This window comes from Octopus bimaculoides, chromosome 18, assembly GCF_046866305.1.
Source record: "Octopus bimaculoides isolate indiv1 chromosome 18, ASM4686630v1, whole genome shotgun sequence".
In the NCBI taxonomy this organism is placed as follows: Eukaryota; Metazoa; Mollusca; class Cephalopoda; order Octopoda; family Octopodidae; genus Octopus; species Octopus bimaculoides.
Window position 1 is genome coordinate 28,410,633 of NC_142945.1, and position 23,808 is coordinate 28,434,440.

The 23,808-nt window shown below is 37.3% G+C and overlaps 1 protein-coding gene across 1 annotated transcript in view; it reads left to right on the plus strand.

The window, feature by feature from the left end:
* The window catches only part of LOC106867763 (uncharacterized), a 133,852-nt gene extending 111,439 nt beyond the window's left edge, over positions 1-22,413 (plus strand). Inside the window, exon 2 of the mRNA XM_089365938.1 lies at positions 22,141-22,413. Coding sequence (XP_089222064.1) covers positions 22,141-22,162 — 22 coding nt within the window. The 3' untranslated portion in view covers positions 22,163-22,413. The remainder of the gene's footprint in view (positions 1-22,140) is intronic.
* The last annotated feature ends 1,395 nt before the right edge of the window (positions 22,414-23,808 follow it).

The window sequence follows — 23,808 nt, forward strand, 5'->3', positions numbered from 1 at the left end:
GTTTTTTCATATTTGTTATCCATCAGTTCTTGTCTATAACACCGGTGTCCGTCATTTCTTGTCTACAACTTTGATGTCCAACGTTTAATAACACGGTTTCACACATTTCCTCCTTATAAAAGTTGTCTGACACTTTCCATAAACAATTCTTGTGAACAATTTCCAAACCATAAAAATAGGTCTCTGACATTCCCTATCTATAACACTGGTATCTAAATATTGTAGTAGACACATGAATGCTGTGTTGTGAGTAAACAAACTATTAGATCAGATCAAATATGCTTGGGACATTTAACTCATGAAAAAGATGATATTTTCCGTGCAGTTTGCCACACACGGTGTAGAGGATTATCAAATAACGAGAAATGCATTCATCGTTCTGTCAGAGAGTGCCATGTTACTGTTTCTAACATCCGTTGCCTAAAGCGAGATTTTTTTCTACGTCAAACAGCAGTAAAAACGGACTTTTTACAGTTCAAATACGTCCTAAACATATTTGAACTGATCTAACTGGTACCTGACATTTTATATGAAAACCTTTTTCGTATTATTAAACTGATTTCTTTGAACTAAGAACGCATTTTACCCGGCATGCTATCGATTCTGCCTGCTCGCCGTCTTTACTATTATCAATATTAGTGTCTGTTATGTCCTAGCATTAACACACGTGTCTCATATTTCGAATGGATAATATTGGTGTCTATCATTTCTTATCAATAGCACTGGACTCTGGCACTTGTCATCAATAACCCTGTTTAATTATACTTCTTGTCAGTAATAATGTTGTCCGTAATTTCTTATCAACCACTATGCTCTCTGACATCTCCGATCAGCAAGGACAGAAAGTGTTTGTCCATGACGTTTTTAGGAGCATGAAATGGAAGAGATTATCTAGTGCTGGAATGTTTGTAATAGTGCAAACGCTATTGCATGCCTCTGCTAGGTTGGCGATCATAGAAGGAATGAATTTCAACTTCCGGTTTTTCTTCATAAATTAATACAAACGCTTCTTTTACATTGGAATCCAGAAAATGCTTTTCTTTTTCGTTTTTATAAATCTACGAAGGTAATTGTTCTCTATTTATTTTCTGAATTTGTTTTGTTAATGTGGTAAAGTTCTAAACAGATATGATTGCTGAACAGCGCCATATTATGTTGTCAGCGTCTGATTTTAATTGCAAAGGGAAACATTGCTCGAGCATGATAGCTTGTATTGCATTAAAAAATAGTCTCTATAACATTTTTGTCTTCTTAAACTATTTTGGAGGCAACGAGTTTACGCGGGAAACTACGTGATCGATCGGCCTGGTAGCAACAACAAGATCAACAACAGCTTTCGTGCTACAGAACTCGATCTTATATCTAAATCAACTCAAATTTCAAAAATCTCTGAATCGGCTTGTCATAAAGTTTTATTCCATTAGGCGCAGGCATGGCTGTGTGGTTAAAAAGTTTGCTTCGCAACCAAGTGTTTCGGATTTACTCTTTCTGTAGAGTACCTTGGATAAGTGTGTACAACTATAACACCACGACGACTAATGCTTTGTGAGTGAATTTAACTGTCAGAAGTTGCGAGAAAGACCAATCGCGCGCGCGTGACTTTTTCCATATATATATACATATATATATATATATATATATATATATATATATATATATATATATATATATATATATATATATATATACCATCACTGACCATTGTCCTAGCAAAACGCCACCAATGCATGGGCATGAGGTTATGGCATCTGCAGTTGGATTCACCTGGGTTCGCATCCGCAGCTTATTTGCGCGCTGTGACGCTCTCCTACTTGACCGGGCATCGGAAAGTCGCCTTGCGAGCGATTGCTCAACCTAAAATTTTAGGTTCGATAAGACTCCACCCTACTGACATGATCCAGAAACAAGCCAGAGCAAGATATCCTTCATGGGTTGCAGGCTCAGGCGTGTGCGAGCGCCATAATCTCACGCGCAAGTAAAACACCCCCAAAATGTTTAATGCCATTCCCTGTATATCAGGTTGTATATCAGACTGACCTTCTAGGGATATGCTTTAGCAAAAGTTTAGGGATGCCTCACTTCCAGTGGTCTTCCAGCATACCGAACACCAATGCGGAATTTCTGAGAGCTTGCTATTGCAAGATGAATGTTGAACCTACGCTAAATCCACCCGTCCTTTTGACACGTCTTGTTTTTAGTCCTGCTAGGTTTCTAGCAACCCTCCTCACCAGGCAACCCTAGTGGGAGTGCCAGTTTAGTCGCCGATGACCCGACCATGCAACATGGATTCCATGTTACCAACACCACTCATGTGACACTTTACAAATGATCTGACATTCATACATACATACATACATACATACATACATACATACATATATATATATATATATATATATATATATATATATATATATATATATATATATATATATATATATAAATATATTATTCACCTTACTTTGGGTTGTACGAATAATACCGCACTGATTTGGTACTTCAACCTAAGTACCTAATTCAACCGAATCTTATACACACACACACACACACACACACACACACACACACACACACACACACACATATATATATATATATATATATACATACATACATCGCTATGGCCAACCATTCTATCCTCCTCCTCCTCCTCCTCCTCCTCCTCCTCCTCCTCCTACTCCTCCTCCTCCTCCTCCACCCCATCGCCACCGCATTAATGTTATATATGATAAAATTTTATCAGCATCACCCACCACACTTCACTATCCAGTTCAAACTTCCCCATTGTCTTGGTGGAAGTCTTTATACATCGCCCAGTTTAACATCCTCATCCAGTCGTTAGGTCGTTTATCGAAGTCCAGCCTGTAACAAACATTCTGGCCAGGTCTCTGGTATATGGCTGACTTCTTCCCACCAATCATGCTCACTCTGAAAAGGGTCACGAACTTTATCTTTCCTTCACTAACCAAGTCATTAAAAAAAAACCCTTTCAGCACTTAAGTCACTAACCCTAACCCTAAATTCTTGAACATCACCTTGTCTTAAATATTCTATAAACATGAGGTTTCGCTCATATACGGAAGAGTCCAGGATTTGGTTTTGATTTCCAGTTGAAACGTATTCCGTTATAACTCGCCTTTCATGATTCTGCAAAAACAAAAACGTGTTTTAACAAGCTCATGTAAATTATTTGATTTTAGATTTTATTAAGTGAGGTGACTTTTGACTAGTTTAAATTGTTTGATTAAGTTAACTTTCTTGCTTTAATTTCAAGCAATGTTTTTATTTCGTTTAAATCAATATTTTAGTATTCTCTTCACAACAGAGTGTTCAATGTTCAATTGATATTCTTGTGATATTGTGCTTTTAAAATAAATTTTCTAAAATTTGATTTAAGCTTCGATAAAGATTTTTTTGCAAGGTTCTATTAAAAAAAAAAAAAAAATTAAAGCTGGCGAGAAGTTATAGTATTTTCTCTAGATTTCTTTTAAAATAATGTTGTCAGCAGTATAGCTACTGGGAATTGTTTAGAATATCTTCTTGCATTTTTATTTTTTCATAGCATGGCTCCAAAAAACATCTCACCTGAAGAAACACACCTTTACTTTCAAGAACCTCCTATGTGGACAATCCACTGTTTTTAATAACCAAGTCTTCATCAAATCACACTTTACCGTCATAACGTGTCCTTTCTGTTTAATTATTATCTAATGTATCCTTACCTTATTTGAGGAAACAATAGATTAGATAATGACCTACACATCATTAAAAAGATTGGATGGTCACTATTGGAATTTTCAATTAGGGTTGACTTTGGGTCAAGAACAGCTTTTGACGTTAGGAAATAGGCTAGCCCTTCAAATGTTTCAAAATAGTGGTGTTGGTGTGAAAACATTTTCCAGATTTAACAGAATTTTGGTTATATCAACCACTTTGAAAAGCATGAAATGATTATTGCTGTCCTATTTGGAAATATAGGTTGTTAATGAAATGCACAAAAGATGACGTAACTAAACATTATACAAACACACACGCATATACACACAAGCACGCACACATTTAGATCTTACAGATTTAATGCTTTCGCAATGAAACTGAATATAGCAAAATGTTTCTTGGTGATTCAAACATTTGAAACAAATTTGAGTCATAACAGTTAAAATAATTTTTCCATGAAATGTGACGTCAAAGAATAAAAGGTTGATAGAATTATCAAACGATATCATTTCATGTGAAGTGAATAGACACATACCTAGAGCACACGCACACACGCACACACACGCACGCACACGCACGCACACACACATACACACACACACACACATACACACACACACACACACACACACACACACACACACATACACCTTCTAGTATAATAAATATATAAATATATAACCACCCAACTAACTAACTAAATAAATAGATAATTGATAGAGCAATAATGATACAGAATAAATTAGAAAAATGCGTAAGTAAACGCAGTCTACGTGTGAGTGATACATTTACAAACCTAAACTTAAACGTGTGCAAAAACTCAACCTCATTTATTTATACAAAACATACAGACATATAGACACTTATAACAGAGTTTAGGTTATATACATACACATGCATGTATCCAACCATCTATACATACATACATACATACACACATACATACATACATATAGACAGACTGACAGAAATGTAGGGATAAGCAAATTAGACAGATCAATATTATAAAGTATATTAAATGCATGAAGTACAAAAAAATGTATATATGTATACATATAAAAGGTCCAGCTTACACAGAAAACAAATAATAGATAGAATTAAAGGGGTGTAAGAAAAGAATTACAAATCCAACAGCTATTTCTGGGGGCTCGGCGGATGAGACGAGCCTCCGTCTTCAAGGATGAGATCTTACATTTGAAGTGCCAAAAGAGAGAAGTTGAATGATTGAATGTGGAGAGCTAAGTGTATTAGAAGGGGATCTAGGATAAGGAATAGTAAAAGAAAAGATAGTTCAGGAGTGAATGGTTAATAAAAAGGCTAGTAGGGAGTAGTATGAGTAGAGGTGGAAAATAGGAGGATGAGTGGATGGTGGGGTAGGTAGTATATAAATGGTAGTCTATTGTGTTAGGTTTGTATGAAAGCTATAGAATTAATGGTGAAGATAGTGAGAAAAGGGAATGGCCATTATTTGAGGGAAGTAAGGTGGAAATTACTAAGGTATGTAGAGAGATATGAGATAGGATAGAATGGGGAGAGGGGTTGCTGGTAGTCGAGATAGCAGTGGTTCGTGGGATAATGAGTTTGGGTTGGTATTGGAGGGGGAGTACAATGGTATACAGAAGTGTATGAAGTTGAATAGTGAGAAGTGAATAGAGAGGGGGATAGAGGTTAATGCAGGTGAGTATCTAAAGGAGTGGGATAGAGTTAAGTACCTTTGGTAAGGAGGAGAAATAAGGGGAACCGCTTAAGAGGGTGCAGAGACTATGAGAGAGGTGGGAAGTAGTGGTTTCGAAGAATTTGAAGCTGTAAGCATGGGAAAGAATAGTTTGATAAGGAAGGTAGTATTGGTTGAGGTAGTTGGCTGCTAGGCTGATTGTGTCATAGTTCAAGGTTAATTTAGAGTATGGGCACTTATAGTTATGGGATTACATAGATTTCATAAAATGCGAGAATGATCTGTCTAATTTGCTTATCCCTACATTATCTTCTATACCCGCTCAAGCTTAAATCTCTTGAGCACTATACGGAGAATATCTGGATCTCATCTATGAACTACATACATACATGAGTACATACATACATACATACATACATACACACACGTACACATACATGCAGACACCGATACGCATATGTAAAGCATTCATTTGTGCTTCACCTCAAGCTCAGACAAAGCAGCAGTGGACTTATTTTTCAAATTTAAGGATAATTTTTTTCCTGTCACAACTCGTCCATGAACCAACCAGAAACAACCAAAGTGTCTTGGATCTAGTGCTAAGAAATCATGCTAACATTATCCATGATATCACAGTGGAAAGAAAACCTGTCCGATCATGACATAGTACTCTGTAACCTCAATCTTCAGCATCCAAAAATTTGGCATAAATCACTAACTCCAATGCATCCATTTGGTAGCATGAATTTACACAAGTCAAATTGGAGTGCGATCACTCAAGACCTATCGCAAGTGGACTGGTCCTTCACCCTTGCTTCTTCTAACACCACAACAAACACAAACGCATGGCAACTATTTGCGGCCACAGTCACTCACATATGCTCAAAACGCATACCCTCACGACTCATAAATAACAGTAGATGCAGGATTCCAAAACAGAGAAAAGTGCTCAGCAGGAAAATAAAAAGAATAAACCGAAAAATCAATACTCTAAAATGCCACCATCAGCAGCAGCCCCAATCGAGAACATTAACAAACTTGGAATCAAAGAAGCAATAGCTGCAGGACTGTATGAGAACCCTCATAAACGACCAAAGAGCAGCAGAGGAAGCCTGGGCTATTAAAAACATCATGAATAAGCCTAAGGTTTTTTTTACTCCTTTGCAAGAACACATAGACCACAGTTTCCTCTATCGGCCCACTGGTTGACGGAAATGGCATCCTTCACAGTGACGCCAAAGACATGACTGAGATTCTGCAAAGTCTATACTGTTCTGTTTTCAGTGACTGATTTAGTTGACTCAAGCAGCTTTGCTTGTTTGAATCCTCAGCATGTCCTTTCCGACATAACATTTGACGCCACTGACATCCTAGCAGCAATAAAAGAAATCAAATCCGATTCAGCAGTGGGTCCTGACAGGTTCTCTGCTGGAGTACTGAAGGAATGCAGATAGCAACTTGCAGTTTCTCTTGAAAATCTCTAGAGGAAATCACTGGATGCCGGTTTCATCCCTCAAAACTTTCTCTCCCAGTCAATCATTCCTATCTTTAAAGCTCCCAATAAACTACCGCCCAATTTCACTCACTGCACATATCAAAATATTTGAGAGAATATTGAGATAAAAAATAACAGCCTCCCTAGAACAAAATCATCTTCTAAATTGCAACCAGCATGGCTTTTGTGGTGGAAGGGACTGTCTAACACAGCTCTTCCACCACTTTAATGACATCTTAAATGCACTAAGTGGGGGCTCCAACACCGATGTCATATACCTTGATTTCAGCAAGGCCTTTGACAGAGTCGACCATAATATACTGTTAAGAAAAGTATCCAACGCTGGAGTCGGGAGAAAGCTACTTCAATATATTAAGTATTTCCTAACAAACAGGACCCAGCATGATGTGGCTGATGGCATCCACTCAAGACCAGAAAAAGTTATCAGCGGAGTCCCGCAGGGTACTGTGCTGGGTCCACTTGTTTTTATTGTCTATATCAATGACATTGCAAATTCCATTGAACATAGCACCATTAAAATATTTGCAAATGACTCTAAGCTTCAGAAAGTCATTAAAAGAACATATGATCGAATGATGCTTCAATCGGATCTATGCGTAGTAATCCAGTGGGCACAAAAAAAAAACAAAAAAAAAACAATATGCAGCTGAACGAAGAAAAATTTGAGCTCATCCACTTTGGAAAAGAGAGCACACTCAAACCAGACTCAACATTCACGCGGGCATACGCAGATATACATACATTCTTGTAGTTACGAATAATCATGCATTCGTAATATTTAAAATGTAGGCTCAAGCATCCACACAAACAGAAGCGCAGAAAAATATTTTCGTATTAATACATAGACACATACACCTATAATGCAATCATATAATCTATACGAATATCAATATACAATATTTTAGGCGTAAAAATGGTTCAAGTTCAGATTACACAGTGTCAGTTTATTGAAATTACAACTTCAAAATGGTGGTCGTAATCAATAGGCCACCACCCTTCCTATCTTACGTAATTCATCTCTGAGATTGTCACATTGTGTCTCACATTGACTCTCCCTGAGAACTACGGTGAACCGTCGGATAATGCCAGAGACTTAGGTGTAATTGTTGACGGCAACCTTAGCTGGAGTGTGCACATCAGCAAAAAAGTCAATGTTGCCCGCAGAATGTGCTCATTGATCTCAGATCTTTTCAATCTAGGGATTATGAAACCGTTATCCTTCTCTTCTCCACATTCACCAGGCCCCATCTCGAATACTGCTGCCCATTGTGGTCCCACTACAAAAATCAAGGCATAATGAGGATCGAAGTGCCACAAAGATCAATCACTAAAAAAATAAATGGCATGGCGGGACTTGATTATTGGGCTCGACTTAAACATCTGAAACGCTGTTCTCTGCAACGCTGCCATGAGTGATACATTATTTGCACCATGTGGAAAATATTCCACCACTATTATCCAAATGATATCGGCAATATGTTTACAATTCACTCCAAATAGGCCCCCGTGCAATGCGTCCCCTACAAAGGTCGAAATCATATCACATCACATATTGCGGCACAATTTCTTCACTGCAAATGGTCCTGCTCTTTTCAATGTCATCCCGAAAGAAATTAAAGTAGAAAATGACCCCACAACTTTCAAACGGTACCTGGACAAATTCCTCCAGGAAATACTAGACAAACCACCTACACCTGGATACGTCTCAAATAACAACACTCTGCTTGAGTGGTCCATGGTATCTCGAAATAATTAATTAAAAGACTTTTCCAAGTGGTGCTATTGAGTTAGTCATGGCCTGGGCCAATAATGACCGAAACCAATCTAAGTGAACTAAGTTGTCTAAATTATGTCCTGTAAGTCTTATGCTTACATGCTGAAATGAGTTCAGAATTCAAGAGTGAATCCTTTTCAGAAAGCATCTTACTTACTTTCACCGCACACAAATCGTAAAGTTAAAATCTTCCATTTGATTCCGTATTAGATGTGCCTATTCTTCGGACTCCACATATATGCCAAAAGTAATGTCATATTCCTTTTTTCTGGATTTCGAAATGAAGGAGTGTATTTGATATTGGGCTTTAAATCTATTTGGCTATCAAACCTTCTTAAAAATTACTAGTTGCGTGGAAGTTAACAGTACACCTATATACTACATCATTAATTAGGAAATTCTCATCTAAAGGGCAAAATTCTTCTTCTTAACACAATTATAAAATGCATTATAGCTACTGCTAACGTAATTTGTACTATTATTACTTCTGCTTGTCAGTTTATCTACATTCAATAACACAATGCTCTGCGCGAGGTTAGGAGTTGTACAATAAGATAATTAACAATATTCCTGTTAATGATCTTGCAATATTTATGTTCAAATGGAAAATGTTAAGTAAAGAAGAATTTGGCTATAGGCGTTGCCATTTCCCTATTAAAAAGAAGGTTATACAAAATATTATCTATAGATTTATTCTTTCTAATTTCACTTTTGTAGTTAATAGTATACAACTTCTTAAAATCACGTTGAGTAAATGCTTTGTTGTAATAGGTTGAGTAAACGTTAAAAATCAGCTCGTTAGCTGACAGCCAGAATTATCTAAAGGAGGCATTTTTATCAACTTTTTATGTTGTTCGGATGGTTCAAAGATTTACTCGAAAATTATTTATGAAATGGTCTTATCCGTGTTACGTGGGTAAAATGATACATTACAGAGCTACAAAGATTCAGGGTCACATCCAAAAATTTACTATAATTAGATTCGTGTCAAATGCAATAGACAAAGTCTTTGAAGAAACCAATCAGGTTCCCGGGGGCTGCAATTGGTCGTAATCAATAGGCCACCACCCTTCCTATCTTACGTAATTCATCTCTGAGAAGAAACAGTAAGTAAACCAATAAAGTAGCGACCTCAGTTATACTCACATAAAAGAAAGTATTTGTAGATTTTTCTGTATCCAAATAGAATTATCGTAGTTTATAGCAGCTTTCTTGACATGTATAATTATATCAACCACGAAATCACTAATATCTGTTAACGGTTTTAGAAAAATTTTAAGCCTTGAATAACAGTGTTAATGTGATGGAGGTGCAATAATTACTTATATCAAACTGAATAAATTTTGTAAATCCCTTGTTAGGGATACCTTTGAAACAATCAATAACTGTAAAGGAATTACTCTATAAGGCTAAAGGAATTACTTCTTTGAGCATAGGTATATTAAGTATCGAATTTAGTTGGGCGGATCATCCTAATAATTACTTTATTATCGACGTCTGATTTATGATCTTTGTGTGTGAAATAAGGAATGACAGGAGTCAGTAGTTCTCATTAAATCACGAATTCAATCTGGTTAAACCACGAATTGTTGATATCATTCAATACATTCCGACTTGTCTTAAGGTAATACGTAGTGTCTATGTTGAGTAAAAAACGGTGGTAGGAACTCTTGAATCCCTGACGTCTCTCACACCAGTGTTCAAATCCCTTTCGAAAGGGTTACTTTTTTCAGTGAACTTAATACTTTGCATAAGTGTAAAAACAAAAGGGTCTTTCTCGGTCGGTGCCAAATGCGTGTTACAAGGAGTGGGGAGACATTTACATGTTTTATTTATAAAACTTCTTGTCTTTAACTCGAATGAAATTAACGTGCAAGTGGCTGAGCATTCCACAGACACGCGTACTCATAACGTAGTTCTCGGGGAGAGTCAACACGAGACACAATGTGACAAGGCTGGAACTTTGAATTACAGGTATTGTTCACTTTTGTCAGCTAAGTTGACTGGATCAACATGAAATAAAATGTCTTGTTCTAGGACACAATGCTCCGCCATGAATTGAACCCACGACATTACGATCGTGAGCCGGAATACGGTAACCACTAAGTCACGTGCTTTCACAAGAATTTTCATATACATACATACATACATACATACATATGTATGTACGTAATACATAATTTTTCTTCACACGTTTATTACTGTTCTTATTTTAATATTTTAACTCATATCCATTGTCCGAAATCTTTCGTCACGCATCTGTGACCTCTCCAGCGACACTTTTCGTTCTTATGTGTGTTCTTGCTCCACTTATTCCATTCTGTTCTTGTGTGTGTGTGTGTGTGTGCGTGTGTATGTGTATTTCTAGTGTGTGTATTTGTGGGTGTGTATGGATTCGCTTCGTATGCCCTTCATATAGATTTATTGATTTATTTTATCTATCTCCATATCTTATATTTATCCCAGGTATGTGGCAAATATATTTATATATTTGTTTATTTATCTATTTATTTATTTTTGATACATCTATCTCTATTTCTCATAAGTATCAAAGGAATGTGCATATATGTCTATTGTGTGTTACCCTGTATATTTCTGTGTATCATTTACGATTCTGTGTTTTTTTTTGTTTTCCCTCTCTCTTCTCATCCCTTCTGTCTTTAGTCACGTGGTGTGGTGTGGTGTGGTGCGGTCGTGAGTGTTACTGTTCCATTCGTGTTTTCTATTGAGGCTCGGTCTGTCTACTGCTATGTGTGTAGCCTCTGTGATCTAAGTATCGTGTCAGTTCTATGTGTCGATAATACCTTAACCCCTATGCTATTAATCGAGCCGCCATGTTCTGCTTGAGCATGTTGGTAGAGCACTGACGAGCTTTCCCCTACACGCATCCTATGCTGCATGCAGTCTCTCCAATGTAGGTAGTTGGCATGTTTCTGCATCATCCCTCAGTACATCGTAAGCTTATGATGTACTGAGGGATAATACAGAAACATGACAACTAGATGAACATTGGCGAGAATTCAAAGAAGGGAAAAGCTCGTCAGTGCTCTGCCAACATACTAGGCAGAACATGGAAGCTCGATTAATAGCATAGTGGTTAAAGTATTATTGACACATAGAAGTGACACAACACTTAAACAGATCACAGAGGCTACACACATAACAGTAGACAAACCGAGCCTCAATAGAAAACACTTCCTTCCTCGTCCAACGTACTGTCTCGTAGAGTTCCTTTTTCCAACGGTTTTTTTCAAATAAGCTATTTAGCATTCTTCTCTACTCGCAGTTGTCACATTCGGTAATAATGTCTTACGGTTGAGTTGATTTTTATGCATTTCCCTGAAGAGAAGATTACATCTTTCTCAACATCATTCATTCCTTTGGAATGAACCAATTGTAATCTTCGAAACATATGTCGGAAATAAAAGAAATCATTTAATACATGCGTATAACTCCATTTATTTAAACTTATATTTATTCAATATACCTCAAATTAACAGGGAGTTTCTACCTCATAAACAGGAGTTACACCAAAGTTATTTTGTGGACTTTGCCACCCTGGTAACTATTAACCATTTTATTTTGTCAGAGTTAATTATTAACTAAGAGAAAATAAATACATATAATTATATATATATATATACATATATATATATACATATATATATATATATATATATATATATATATATATATATATATATATATATATATATATACGGTAGTAGTAGTAGTAGTAGTAGTAGTAGTAGGCATCCGTCGGTCTCGAGAGGCCATGGATCTGCGCTCAAAGGAATCGTGTCAGCTGCAGATGGTGGTTCAGCGTCTGTTATGGTTGTACAGGCTCACACAGGAGTGGCAGTCACGCGTGCAGCGACTGTGTTTGAAGGAGCTCTCTGCCGGTGCAGCTGATTTTTCCTTCCGCCGAGTGCGCTTTTCTTTGATGGTGAGTACCTGTTTTCCTTCCCCTCTCTTCATTCTCATTCGCAGCATTTGCCTCTAGTGTAGGCAATCATTTGCAACACCCTCCCATCTTAGGATGTCCAGAGCAAGCGACTTCGTATCTCTCTTACACACAGCTTTGAAATGAAGATGAAGTCGTCCTCGTGCTCTTGTGCCAGATGCTAATTCTCCCTACAGGAGGTTTTTTGGGATCATTCCGTCTGGCACGTGATGAATATGACCAAGCCAGTGCAAACGACGCTGCTGGAGTAAGATGTGTATGCTGGAAATCTTGACTCGGTCGAGGACTTCGGTGTTGGTGAAGTGGTCGGTCCACTTGATGGTCCAAGAGGCATCTTAAATTACGAAGTTGAAAGACGTTGAGCCTCCACCCCTGTCTAGAGTAGAGGCTCCACGTCTCACTGCCATAAAGTAGCGTAGTAAGGACGCACACCTTATAGGCAACAATTTTGGTTTTTACAGCTAGTTTTTTTTCCCCAGACTCTCTTTGTGAGCCTGGCAAGTGTAGAGGAAGCTTGTCCGATTCACCGGTTGATCTCAGGGTCTAGGCAGAGGTCATCAGCGATGGTAGAACCGAGATAGGTGAATTGATGGACTACCTTCAGCCTGTATTTGTTGATGGTGATGGTGGGAGCGTGCTTGACACTTTAACCTATTACTTGGGTCTTCTTCAGACTGATAGTCAGACTGAATTCCTGACAGGCCTTTGAGAGTTTGCCCGCGAGGTGCTGCATTTGTTCTTCAGAGTGCACTGTCAGTGCTGCATCGTCTGCGAACAACATTTCTCTGACGAGCACCTGGCACACTTTGGATTTTGCTTTCAGCCTCGACAGACTAAACAGTTTGCCACTTGACCTGGTGTGGAGGTAAACACCGTCAGTTGATGTCCCAAATGAATGTTTCAGAATGACTGCAAAGAAGATGCTAGATAGGGTGGGGGGCAAGTACACAGCCCTGTTTTATGTCGTTGTGTATGTTGAATGTATAGATATGTGTGTGTGTGTGTGTATGTGTGTGTGTGTATGTGTGTGTATACAGAGAAAGAAGGGGAGGGAGGGAAAGAAAGAGAGTTAAAGTTCAATCGTTCTTTTGTAATTCGTTTGATTTGATTTTCCTTTCCGCTTTCACTAGTCGCACGGAAGACATCTTGCCTGTAGGGCCCATGTTTTTTCGTTTTTTTATTAGTTTGCTATTAATCATATTTATTTTAATTACCACCATTCAAAGTTGATTACACGCTCATTAATTATTCCAATCTAAACTAATTTCTTTATAATTGAACTTAATTCTCTACTTGGGTAGTTTGCTCCATAACATCGATGATTATTATTAATTTTACAAATTAACCGGAAGCAATTTTCTGGATCCATTTTTAAAAGTTTGTATCGTATTTAATATGCAATATAGTGAAACCACAATGCAAATGAAATAGAATTATTGTTCTTATATGGATTAGATTTCTCTCGATTTATTGACTCCATGTCTATAAACGGCAGCTTATTGAGAAGAGGCTTTAGAATTCAGTTAGATATTTCAAATATCTGCAATTCTCTTTCATTAGATTGTCAATGCAAACATTGTATAATGCTTGCTTGATTATGGTTGTCCATCGCATTCTTTATTCTTTGACTGTTCATCCCAATCCACGGCATATATCTTCTGTTGCTAATGGGGGATGTAAATTTTCGGGACCGCGTTTCGCCTTGATATCTTCAATTCACGTCCAGCAGTAAGGACACACGCGCGCACGCACTCACGAATACACAGACGTGTGCAGAAACATACACATACAAAGAAAAACATAACCACACACACAAACACAAACGCATGCGTGCCTACACAAACACACACAATAACTTACTTCGACTGTGAACGAACAGATGCATGACTACTCGACCGTGACCATACTGCCTTCTTAGCGTGAAGATATTTTGGTGATGTCCATGGTCAATTTCTTGACTGCTTGCCTCCAAGATTCAAGAATAGGGCCTGATGCTGAGAAATGCCTGAAAGGAAGGCATTTATAAAAACAGATAAAATAAACTTTTTCTTCAATTTAAATATAAATCAGCCACATTAATTAAGCTTAGTGTCCAGGACCCAAATGGGATCCCCTAATAGAAAACACTTGAACTACTTCATTTTCATATCAGATGAGAGGAATTCGTCTTCAATGTTGATTAAAGCCAAGTTAATTAGTTGTTCTTGTGACATGGAAGACTTCAGATTTGTTTTTAATAATTTCAAATTTGAAAATAACCTTTCACTGTTTGTAATTAAAAGAGGCGATGGTAAGCAGTAACGTGTAGATATTGAAAGACACACCTTCCAAACTGCAGTAAAGATCTCAAAGCTTCTTTAGGATAAAAGGGAACTGTACTTCTTTTGGGCCAAAGGGGCACCATAAAGTCAGTAATTTCATCATATGACTAATTGGCTGTCGCGTCATAATTATAATTCCCAAAGTTCGAACATTCCTTTTAAAATCTTTCTCTTTCATGTTTATCCTCAATTATAACTTTGTTCAAATTCAGAAAAAACGAAAATCGATCTCCGAGATCTTGAAGGCGAACACTGCTATCTTCCGTTTCAGTTTTTAATCGGTTCACAATCTCTACCATTATTCGATTAATTTCTTGCTGTGCCATCTCTCCACTGGCTTCATTCTTCTTGTTTGGGCAATTATTATCCCCATTCTTCACAAAAGTCATCAGCTGAATATACTGCACTGGGTAATTTCGTCATTTTTCAAATACAAGATTTTAATAAGCTCTTTACATCAAAACAAGCTTCATGTACCCAATTACTGGACACTGCAAACGTTTTGAAACTTTCTCCACGGATGATAAAATTGGATACCAAAGATTAAACAAAGATAAAAAGCAGAAAGTTAAAAACGATCCTGTGTTAGATTTTATACGATTCTCCTTCCTACAAGTGTGTAAAGCTTACAATAACGCTATCGCACACTTCGTAGATTACTTTCACAATATTATTGTCACAACTCCCTGATGTATCATATTGTCTTTTCACAGCCTGAGAAATAAATGATTTTAATATTTCAAAATGAGAAGTAGATGCAAAGGTAAAAGAAAGGAAAAAAAAAAAAGAAAAGAAAATAGTAAACACTTTCTTCCAGAATAAAAAAAAAAAAAATGTAACAACAGTTTGAACCTCATTTGCATGGATACAAGCCAAATTGAGGCTGCGGTTCTGGCAATTCACAAACAACAATATTTTGTAGAAAACCACCCCTCGCTCCAGTTATAACTACCGCGTTATCATATACCTGACCGCAACTGTCATTGATAAAAAGTTTGTCATGCAATTATCGCAGAATTTTTTTTTTTTTTACCAAGCTGACTGCACCTGTAACTTTGAATAAGATTTAGCAGATATTTCTAGCAATTACACGATTTCGTAGAAAATCTTCGTTGACTCTCTACAGTGTACATATTGTTACTTAGCCACAGGTTTAGCCCATTCAGAAGACGTATGACGAAAAGCAAAATAGCCTTGACGGGAGGGATTACTCTTCGATGATATCTAATATAGCCTTCCATTTTTTAAAGATGGCGGCGTGTGATTTGAGAGACTCGATTGCTATTTCTAGCTTGTCAAGTAACCTCGTAGGTGCTCCCTGCTTCGCTCGTTCAATTTCTGTAAAATTGTTATTGTTCGACAGCGTCCAGAAAGTCCTGATCGAGCAGACCTATGGTCAAAGCCGTGATTATCGCATTCCTTTTCAAGGTACGGTACAGATAGGAACGTATCATATCTGTCTTTTTTTATGACGGTGGCCAGGGTGTGGGGGTGGTAGTGGTGGTGGTGGTGGTAAATTTAACAGACTTAGTTGCTATTTCTAGGAGGCCAGGCGGCCATGTAGTGCCTTCCCCCCACTTTTTGTATGCATTTCTGATAAACCTATTCGTTACTCAAGTACTTTAAGAGGCAGTTACCTCTTTGTTTTAAACGACTATTATTAATAGTTGATCCTCAATTATTTGTACAACACTATGCTCTCTTCATCTATCGGTAGTGTTGCTACTTAGAACAAGAAATAGTTGCTAACACTGACTAGCCTCTTTGTAGTCTGCTATTGTCTAATAAGATCGCAATATACTTTCTAGTCCACCGTTTCTAAACCTGCATGAGAAAGCAACAGTTGTGTGTACTTTAGTTACATTTAGCGCACATGCATATACGTGCACTGACACAGACACACACTTATAGATAGCTCACACACACACATCAACACACACACACACACACACATACACAAACACATGCGTGCACACAAATACACACACGCACACACACACATACATACAAGTAAATCTAAAGGATCTGCGTCGGTTTCAACGATCATTATTGCAGTTGCTTATTCAACTGAGCTATCTGCTCTGAGTTATAAGTGTAAATGGCCGAGTATAGCACAGATATCTGGACACTAAATATAATTCTCTCTCACAATGAGCATAACACAATGTGGCAGGGATAGATTGTAAGTGTAACTTCACTCACGAAGCTTCGCTCATCCTAAGTTACACTATCACCAATTGCCTAAGACATCATACAGTGGGGTTTGAACCTACGGTTTCATATGCATGACTGCGAAGCAAACTTTTTAACCACTCGACCACCACTGTATACACACGCGCGCTCGCGCGCGCACACACATACACACACACACACAAACACACTCATGAAAACACACATAGAGGATAGAAGGTAGGAACAAGGAAGATATCGCACGCGCGCACGCAAGTACTCACACAGACAGAAGATAAATAAACAATGAAGACAAATACGCATGCGCACGTTTACACACACACACACACACACACACACACACACACACACACACACACACACACACACACACACAGAGAGAAACATATACTCCATAGGCTGTGAATGAGTTAAAAGTGTGTGTATTTTTATAGACTCAGAAAACCAGCATTTGTCAGGTGACGAGTTTAAGCGACGTTTTGTAATGGCTAAAGAAGAGAGCTTACAATAAATAATGGATAGAAGTGATAAGATTAGAATCATTGAAGAAACACCCATTCTTAAATCTGCCTGTCATTGAAAAATTTACGAAGATTTTCTGGCAAAAAAGGTATCCATGAAAGGACCCCACCCACAAAAAAAAAAAAAGATGAAGAAGAAAGAAAGCGCCCCCTTCAATAAAGAAAATAAACAAAATACCCGATAATAGAGAGTAGAGTAAGAGTGTGTAAAATATTCCGACCTGCAACTCCTCCAACTATCTCTCTTAGAGAAAGCTTGCATCCTTATAGATCAAGTATTGTCGTCAGCAAGAAGAAAAAAGAAAAAAATGAGACAAAAGAAGTAGAAGGGATTGTTGTTCGAGTTTTTCTTCCTGTTCGTTTTTGTTGCAAGGCAGGACAATAAGAGGTGGAGGAGGAGAAGGACAACAACGAATGTAAATCACTATTATTTATAGGGAAGTATTTAGAGGATGAAAATCCGGTATCAGTGTGTGTGTGTGTGTGTGTGTGTGTGTGTGTGTGTGTGTGTGTGTGTGTGTCTGTGTCTGTGTCTATGTGTGTGTGTGTGTCTCTATGAATACGTACGCACACACACACGCACGTACGCACTCACACGCGCGCGCGTATAGCTGTTTCTATACTTCTTGCATCTAAGATTAACTAGACTCTGTATACGCATTAGGTTATAAAACTGTAGTCATGATGTGTTCATGTGAGCTACTTGGATATATAAACACATCAGAGAAGGGTATGCAAATGGATAGTTGACAGAAATCCTTTAACAAGCAGCGTCCAGTATTTCTGTTGGTACGCAAACTGGTAAGAGAGAATGTTATTGGATGTTCGAGTCCTGTGCTCTCAACGAATAATATATATATTCATATATATATATATATATATATATATATATATGAGAATGAGTGCCCAACACTGCAGTGGTGGATATAAATTCTTTGTTTATGAGTTAAGGCTGCCATTGGTTTCATGTTAAGCATTTAAATATATATATATATATATATATATATATATGGACTCACGCATATATATATATATAGACTCACGCACGTGTATACACACACACACACACACACACACACACACACACACACACACACACACACACACACACACAGAGAAAGAGTGGGAGAGAGACAGAAAGGGTTTTCGCCAAGTGACGGTATGTACTACGAGTGCTCAGTTTGGTTTACCATTCAGACTCCAGCTTGAACTGCAACTACAAAGTGCGGTGTTCAGTCTATGGAAGTCGGTTAGAAGTGGTTTCTCCTTGAACAGTTGGATTGAGATTTAAAAAATGAAAAGGCAAAATATTTAGCATCATCCCCCACAAAATTTTAATTTAGGAGACTGTATATATTTGTAATCTCAACCTAAATTAAATGGTTTTTCGAGTTTTGCTTTTTCATTTTCATTTTAATCTATCTATCTATCTATCTATCTATCTATCTATCTATCTATCTATCTATCTATCTGTCTGTCTGTCTGTCTGTCTGTCTGTCTATCTGTCTGTCTATATACATATAAAGGGCAGCGAGCTGGCTGAATCGTTAGTACGCCGAGCGAAATGTTTAGCGGTATTTCGTCTACCGTTAAGTTCTGAGTTCAAATTCTGCCGATGTCGACTTTGCCTTTCATCCTTTCGGAGTCGATTAAATAAGTACCAGTTACGCACTGGAGTCGATGTAATCGACTTAATCCCTTTGTCCCTTCTATGTTTAGCCCCCCTGTGGGCAATAAAGAAATTAATATATACATATGCACACACATAAATACATACACACACACACGCACGCACACGCGCGTGTATATACATCACCATCTGTATATCATACTAAATGTGCCAAGGCTTAATGCTAAGGTGTTGTCTGAGATAAATTCTTTTCGAGGATTTGCGTTAAAAATACAATACATAACGAAGCAAGACAAACATCATGGCTGCAGTGACTGACGAGAACAAGACGTGTTTTGCTTTTGTTGAGGTTGGTTAATGCCAGGCACCCGATTATCGTGACTCAATAGATAGGAAGCAGTAAATAAAATGAAAATTCACTGGTATCACAGAAGCTTGCTGAGCTATAGAAAAACTTGATAGACACAACTGAAATAACATTAAATTAAAATCACCATCAGTGTAATATACTAAATGCATAAAGACCGTTAGAAGACTTGGTGTAGACAAGGTTTGTCTCAGACAAAATCTTTTCATAGACATGTGCTAAGGACAGTAAAAAGCTTGCTTCCCAACTACATGGTTCCGAGTTCAGTTTCATTGCGTGGCACCTTGGGTGAATGTCTTCTACTATAGCCTTGGGCTGACGAAAGCCTTGTGAATGGATTTGGTAGACGGAAATTGAAAGAAGATATATATACATATACATAGATATATATATATATATATATATATATATATATATATATATATATATAGATATATATATATATATATATATATCGCACAGAACCCTACTGCCCTATATCTCCACACTTCATAAGAAAGACTTCATAAATAAACCATCTATACGTCTCATATGCCCTACCAAATCCGACGTTAGAAGAATAAGCAAAAGTATTCTGGATAACATAATACCAATCGTCAAAGAAAAATTGAACGTCAACTTATGGTCCTGTACAGGCGAAGTCATAAAATGGTTCCATCTCTTAAACAACAAAAATTTTTCTTTCCTACAATTCGATATAAATAATTACTATTCTTTTATTTCTCTCAAGCTTCTTAATCAAGCTCTCCTTCTAGCTAAGAATCTAACCCAACCCCGCTAAAAATTAACATAATTCTTAATACCCGTAAAACACTTATTTCTTTCGAGGAAAAACTTTGGTGCCGGGCCAACCACTATAACAATAACAATAACCATAGCAAATTATTTGACATTACTATGGGATCCTCCGACTCCGCCTAAGTAACCGGCCCCGTTGGACTATGCATAAACCATCAGCTCCGAATACATTTCCCTAACATCAAGGGAGGCCTCTACAGAGATATGAGAAATACAGTAAATCCACAACACTCGCCAGTCACATACATAATCTCAAAAATAGAAATAGTCCATACATCTTGTCATGGTCCATAATAGATTCAGGGCTTCCACACCAGGGTCATCGCTCAGCCTGTAAGTTATGCCTAAAAGAGGTATTCCACATATTAAAATGCAACTCTTCAATACTACTAAATAAATATAATGACGCCCTTGGAACATGCTACCACTGCTTTTTTCATACCTTCAAATTTTACCACAAATCTAAATGCAATCTAAGTCACCACACAGTACATATCCTGAACACCCTTAGGTATTCTACAACAACCCTATTTGACTTTCCATTGTCTACATTAAAAATTTTTTAACTCTCCAATCTTATTTTTTTATTGTTTAATAATAAATATATGGACATGTATACATGTATGCGTGCATGTGTATGGATATATATATATATATATATATATATAAATTCATAAGAATGGTACAAGGTACCGATATTTGCTGGAGAACTGATACATTTGTATTAATACATTTGTATTGAAATATATATATATATATATATATATATATATATGTATGTGTGCGCGCGCGCGCGCGTGTGTGCGTGGGTGTATGCGCGTGTGTGTGCGTATGTGTGTATGCATATGTATGTACGTATGTGTATGTGCGAATATGTGTATGCATATATCTACAGGTGTGTATATATATATATATATATATATATATATGCACATATGCGTATGAGTTTAAGTACATAAGTATGCGGGCCTATATAATAGTGTATATATACACATATATCTATGTGCGCGCGCGTGTGCGTATATCAATATATACTTCCGTCTTTCTCTTTCTCATTCCTCAGCCAGTACAATAAACACGTCTGTCTATGTTTAGAAGCTTGACCATTATCTTATTCTTCTCTTCCTTTTTGAGGTTTACAACTCACTTTAGTAACCACCCCGTACCATTTTCTGTACCCATCCCTGCATCTTAATGCCTTTCAAACATATCACCCCAACTCCCACTCTTTACATATATTCATTCCTTACATTTTTATCTCTTCCTATCCCTACCCTACTCCTCTCCCACCCCTCATAATTTCTTGACCACCAACTAACACTTTTTCATTTTCTCCCCCTCTTTCTTTCTTTCTTTCTTTCTTTCTTTCTTTCTTTCTTTCTTTCCTCACCTATTCCTTTTGACTATTCTCCTCATTTTTGCATACACTCTTTTCTCTCCTCTCTATATACTTAATACTACCATTACATACTCAAAATTTCGTTCACACCACAAGATCCCTTTGAATGAACAGCACATGGAATCTACGTCTCCCCACTTTCCATTTGTAATGACAAAATATGAACTCCTATCGGAATTAAGAAGCATTTCTACCATTTCTACACACCATTTTCTTTGGATAATGGAACTGCAACTATAGCATCCTACATATATTTTTTATTTTTAAGCGCACCAACATTTTCTCGCTAATTCCTCAGTGAGGTAGGTCGTCACGATGGAATTCGGATCTTCGGAACGAGAGCAGTTTTATTCCGCTATGCATTCGCAGTGAGGAGGGAATTGTCAGGAGAGATTCTTGTCGCCATGCTTTGTGCTGTTCCCACGCACATCATCTTCAAGAAGCACGAGGATCCTATGTATTTTAATTAACAGAATTGTTCATGTATGCCAGTTGCTGTATTTTCTTTTAGCGCCGAAATAAATGTGGCAGTCAACTTTAACTTGTCTTCATATTTCTTGATGTTCTTTATCATGACTCTTATTAAACCAGAAAATTATAACATTACCAGGGCCTTAGCCTCATGCACCCATTTTTACTTCGCTAAATCATCAACATCATTATTTCCATTCACCCATTAATCAAACGTCATCTTCAGAAATTAATTTCTTTATTTGCATCTGTATTTCACATGTTATAAAAGAATTTTCAAGTTAAGATCCATTCTATTTCAGCGGTTCACTTTTTAATTATATGAAGATAGTATTCACTGTGAGGATAGAGTGAAGATAGAACAAGTTAAACACAAAAAGCAAACTAAAAAGAACAAAAAGTAAAGCAAAAACAAAATAAAAATAAAATACAAAAGCGAAGGAAACGATCCTTATCACTGTAAACATTGATGGGAAAACGTAATGTAAATACTTAGCTCAAGTGGACAAGTTATTATATGCATAAAGATAGCTATCGTTGAAACACATTAGTATTAGAGATTAATCACAATGCCAAGAATAACGGATATGTTACGGATTAAAACCTTTTTCAATATAGAGAAAATTTAGCAACGAAACATTCACACGCGCGCGCGCGCGCATATACCCAAACACACAGTACATGAAATTATTATCAAGACGAAATGTAGATGCCATATTTTCAAAGAGGGCAATTTCATAAACTGTTTGATGCAAAATCACCACCCAAAACGAAGGACAAGCTTGAGGGACATAAGAGCAAAATATTATTTTTTCTATAATGGAAATAATGTGATGAAAGTATTGGTATATCTCATAAAGTGTTGATACATGAAAAATCAACCACGCCTCCCCTCAAGACAAAGCCCTAAAATATTTCAAGCTTCAGAGCAATGGCAATAGCAAAGATTTTTGACCAGTATTAAATGGTTCAACCAATCTTGCTTAGTGATAAGTAATAACTGAAAATTCCATCTCATTTGTTACACGATAATCAACCAGATACACTTGAAATAAAGTTGAGATGTAAAATATAGTGATAGCTCTATTAACTGATCTAATATTGATTTCAAATGTTGGCACAAGGCCAGCAATTTCGGGGGCGGGGTAAGTCGAGTACATCGACCCCAGTACTCAACTGATATTTATTTCATCAACCCCAAAAGAAAGGCAAAATCGACCCCGGCGGAATTGAACTCAGAACGTAAAGACGGACGAAACATCGCTAAGCATTTCGCCCGGTGTGCTAACGCTTCTGCCAGTTGGCCTCCCTCGCCTCATTAATAATAATAATACTGATTTCAAATTTTTGATACACGGCCATCAATTTTGGGGGAGGGGTAAGTCAGTTACATCGACCCCAGTACTCAACTGATGCTTATTTTATCGACCTCGAAAGGATGAGAGGCAAAGTCGACCTAGGCGGA